This window comes from Bison bison, unplaced genomic scaffold (assembly GCF_000754665.1).
Source record: "Bison bison bison isolate TAMUID 2011002044 unplaced genomic scaffold, Bison_UMD1.0 scf7180017864473, whole genome shotgun sequence".
Lineage (NCBI taxonomy): Eukaryota > Metazoa > Chordata > Mammalia > Artiodactyla > Bovidae > Bison > Bison bison.
The window spans coordinates 17545120-17549739 of NW_011495034.1; the positions used below are offsets into that span (position 1 = coordinate 17545120).

The 4620-nt window shown below is 51.1% G+C and overlaps 1 protein-coding gene across 1 annotated transcript in view; it reads right to left on the reverse strand.

Moving 5' to 3' along the window:
- Window positions 1–2089: 2089 nt before the first annotated feature.
- The window catches only part of DRC7 (dynein regulatory complex subunit 7), a 20887-nt gene continuing 18356 nt past the window's right edge, over window positions 2090–4620 (reverse strand). The window contains exons 16-18 of the mRNA XM_010861860.1: window positions 3593–3788; window positions 2629–2768; window positions 2090–2357 (exon numbers count right to left, since the gene is read on the reverse strand). Coding sequence (XP_010860162.1) covers window positions 2264–2357; window positions 2629–2768; window positions 3593–3788 — 430 coding nt within the window. The 3' untranslated portion in view covers window positions 2090–2263. The remainder of the gene's footprint in view (window positions 2358–2628; window positions 2769–3592; window positions 3789–4620) is intronic.

Genomic DNA, 4620 nt, shown 5'->3' on the forward strand with positions numbered 1-4620 from the left:
CTTGCAGTCCAAGGGACTCTCAAGAGTCTTCTCCAACACCACACTTCAAAAGCATCAATTCTTTGGTGCTCAGCCTTCTTCACAGTCCAACTCTCACATCCATACATGACCACAGGGAAAACCATAGCCTTGACTAGACGAACCTTTGCTGGCAAAGTAATGTCTCTGCTTTTGAACATGCTATCTAGGTTGGTCATAACTTTCCTTCCAAGGAGTAAGCGTCTTTTAATTTCATGGCTGCAGTCACCATCTGCAGTGATTTTGGATCACAATAAACTGTGGAAAATTCTGAAAGAGAGGGGAATACCAGACTGCCTGTCCTGTCTCTTGAGAAACCTATATGCAGGTGAGGAAGCAACAGTTAGAACTGGACATGGAACAACAGCCTGGTTCCAAATAGGAAAAGGAGTACGTCAAGGCTGTATATTGTCACCATGCTTATTTAACTTCTGTGCAGAGTACATCATGAGAAACGCTGGACTGGAAGAATCAGATTGCCAGGAGAAATATCAATAACCTCAGATATGCAGATGACACCACCCTTATGGCAGAAAGTGAAGAGGAACCAAAAAGCCTCTTGATGACCGTGAAAGAGGAGAGTGACAAAGTTGGCTTAAAGCTCAACATTCAGAAAACGAAGATCATGGCATCTGGTCCCATCACATCATGGGAAATAGATGGGCAAACAGTGGAAACAGTGTCAGACTTTATTTTTTGGGGCTCCAAAATCACTGCAGATGGTGATTGCAGCCATGAAATTAAAAGACACTTACTCCTTGGAAGGAAAGTTATGACCAACCTAGATAGCATATTCAAAAGCAGAGACATTACTTTGCCAACAAAGGTCCATCTAGTCAAGGCTATGGTTTTTCCAGTAGTCATGTATGGATGTGAGAGTTGGACTGTGAAGAAAGCTGGGCACCAAGAATTGATGCTTTTGAACTGTGGTGTTGGAGAAGACTCTTGAGAGTCCCTTGGACTGCAAGGAGATCCAACCAGTCCATTCTAAAGGAGATCAGTCCTGGGTGTTCTTTGGAAGGACTGATGCTAAAGCTGAAACTCCAGTACTTTGGCTACCTCATGTGAAGAGTTGACTCATTGGAAAAGACTCTGATGCTGGGAGGGATTGGGGGCAGGAGAAGGGGACGACAGAGGATGAGATAGATGGCTGGATGGCATCACTGACTGGATGGACGTGAGTTTGAGTGAATTCCAGGAGTTGGTGATGGACAAGGAGGCCTGGCGTGCTGCAATTCATGGGATCGCAAAGAGTTGTACACGACTGAGTGACTGAACTGAACTGAGGCATTGGTCAGCACTTTACCGAAACTGCTGTTTTTTTCTTTTTCCTCGGGTTCGGTGCTGGCGTGCTCTGAGAACTTTGTCCCTCTTCTCTGGCTTGGACCCCAGCTTGAATCCCACACAGGAGGCTTAGAGGGAAACAGAGTCTGATTCCGGGTCCAAGTCAGTCTTGGAGTCCGGGAGTGCTACCCCCACGGCCTCGATTAATGGATGAGTGCACTGCAGCTTGAGGGGGACCACCAATTTGGATTTGGAACCCGATAAAGGCCGACTTCATTTGGGACTCGGGTGGGGTGGGCTTTGGGAAGGGCCACTACCCACAGAAGTTGGAGGAGCAGAGGCAGGGGTCACACACATGTCTTGAGAGAAAGCCACTGGGATATTGTTTAAAGGGATATAATGCTTATGAAGTCAGAGCCGGGGTTAAGGCTGAGACAGCCATGAAACTCTGGATACGGTACATTTCAGAGCTTCCAGTTTCTCGTCTGAAAAATGAGGGTCTTGCACCCCCACCATGGCCGGGGTGGCCCAGCTCACAAAGTGGGAATGGCAAGCCTAAGGTGTGTGCTCCAGAACTTGGGTTCTCAAGGCTAGACTGCAAGTGACTGAATTCCACCGACTCTTCTTATCAGCTACTAATTAGCCATGTGTGGAATGGGGATGCAGTTGCTGTATTAAATAAGATAAGGCTGTAAAGGTGGTCCCAGGCCACAGATAAAGAAGGGAAGGAGAAAAAGGCTGCTGCTGGAGTCTGTGAAACATGAGGTACACGTGGCAAATGGCAAGTGTTTATTTACAGGTAAATTAGGCAAAGCAGGAAGGTAGTGTGCCTGAGTGGATGGTCATTAGCTGAGCATAGGGAACACAAGGGCCAGGCTTTGGGGGAGGTTTCTTTCTCTGGCAGCTTTGCTGAGGCCTCAGGAGGGACTCAGAGGACCACAGGTGTAGGGGGTGAAGAGCATCAAACAAAGACTTTAAGTAACTCCACCAGGCGTGGGTCCTTGTAGAGCTTTTCCTCCAGAGCCAAGTACTTCAGTGGGGCCAGCTCCTTGTGTCTGAAATCACAAGTAGGGGTTACAAAGCTGGTACTCTGAGACTTCCCTGGTGGCCCAGTGATTAAGAATCCTTCTTCCATTGCAGGGGACATGGGTTCAATCTCTGGTCAGGGAACTCAGACCCCACGTGCTGCAGGGCAGTTAAGCCTGCGTGCCACAACTGGAGAAGCCTATGCACCGCAATGAGGACTCAGCACAACCAAAAAAACAAAAGCTGGTGCTCCAACATCCTTGTGGGTCCTCTCGGCTCCCCCTACCCCTGCCTCCTCACCGACTGAGCCGCTGCTCCAGGATACGGATGCGGAACATGGCCTGAGAGCAGTAACTCAGGTATAAGTCTTCATCCTCAGGCGTCAGGGTCACCTGATTCTCCTGATACCACTGCTGCTTCTTCTGCAGCTCTTGAGTCTCCTGTGGGCACGGGGAAGGAGAGCAGGAGGGCTGACCCAGACAGCCCCACAAGGTCAGCCCCGTCACCCCTTCTCCTAGAAGCCAGAGAAGCAGAGGCAGAAAACCTGGGGCCTTGTTTAGAGGGATATATGGCTACAAGGACTTCCCAGGTGGCTCAGTGGTAAAGAATCAGCCTGCCAGTAGAGGAGACGAGGGTTAGACCCCTGACTGGCGAAGATCCCTTGGAGAAGGAAATGGCAACCCACTCTAGTATTCTTGCCTGGGAAATCCCATGGACAGAGGACCCTGGTGGGCTACACAGTCCATGGGGTCAGAAAGAATCGGACACAACTTAGCGACTAAACAACAACATGTCCACAAGGTTAGAGCAGGAGTCAGGACTGAGAGCCACGTGACTCTGGTCAAAGTACATTTTCAGAGCTTCCAATCTGTCATCTGCAAAATGAGGGTCATTGCACCCACCCCACCCCCACCACCATAGAGTTGTTTGGGAAGATTAAATAAGATAATGCAGGGGAACTACATGGGTGTACCTGACCAACAGACATGAGTCAAAAACTATAGGAGTTGTTATAATGCTCCAGCCAGCCAGCCAGCCACACCTCCATCCCTCTGTTCACTCATCCACCCCTCCATCCACCCTTCCACCCAATAAACAAGGATGAGGAAGGACAGCTTGGTCCTTTGGACACACCAGGCACTGGCCTCCTCCCCCTCTGCCCGATAGTCCCTCACAATCTAAGAGATGGTGAGCCAACAGCCCTGGGCTGGTTTTCCGGTGGAGGATGCCGAGGTCCCCACCCCTGCCAGGGCCCTGGCTGCACCTTTTCAAAGCGGGCCTGGATGAGGTTGGCTTTGTCAATGAGCCGCTGCTTGAAGTCATTGAGGCACTCATCCTTGAGGCGCACGGCCTGCCAGCGCGTGAGCTTCTCCCCAGGTGGGAGCTGGGCCAAGAACGGGGCCAGGTAGTCCAGCTGGGCCTCCACCTGTCGCAGGTGCTCCTCGTGTAGCACGCGCTCCTGTAAGAGGGGGCCGGGGGTTGGCTGGACCAGCAGGGGCCGCAGACATCCCCCAACCAGCTCTATCGAGATGTGATCACACAGAACTGGACCTCAAACACTCTGTGCTTGAGGCCTCAGAGGGCTCTGCGCTGTCTCCTGAGATCATGGTTATTGGTGACGGCCAACTCTGGTGTCTGTGAGTTCACACGTCTCCACTCGAGCCTCAGTACATACCTATCACTCAGCAGATGCTCGCTCGATAAATGGTAATAAAGCATGGTTGTTAATGACGTTAAAAACTGCTGGTGAGTCCCTTTTTTCCCTTCCACCCTGGGGCCTTCTTTATGTGCTGTGTTGGCCGCCAGAGCCCAGTGAAGCTACAGATGTGGGGGCAGACATCCCCACCTCTGGGGGTCTGAGAACCAGACCTCAGGTGCCCAGTCCTGTCTTGCCAACCTCATCTATTCTTTTTTTTTTTTTTTTTAGAAATCTCCACTTGGTTGGTAAAGGGGATTTAGAAGCTGGCCTCAAAAAAACCAAGCTGGGTCTTGCAACCAGAGTGGGTAATGTGAAGGTATGTGCAGGGGCCAGAGAACTCAGGCCCGTGGCCAGAGTCCGCTCACTGGTGCTACCAGCCCAGGTCACAACCTCCAGGGAAGCCCCCAAGTGGAGGTCTTGGCTTGGCCATAGCTCCTGGAGGTGGTGTGGGGGGACCTGGCCTGTATCCTAAGCATGTGTTGGGGCATGATCCAGGGAAATGGTCAGCTCACAGCAAAGATGACCACCACGGTGTCAATAACTTCATCACCTCTAAAGGGCTTCTCCCCAGAATCCCTATCAACCTCAGCACC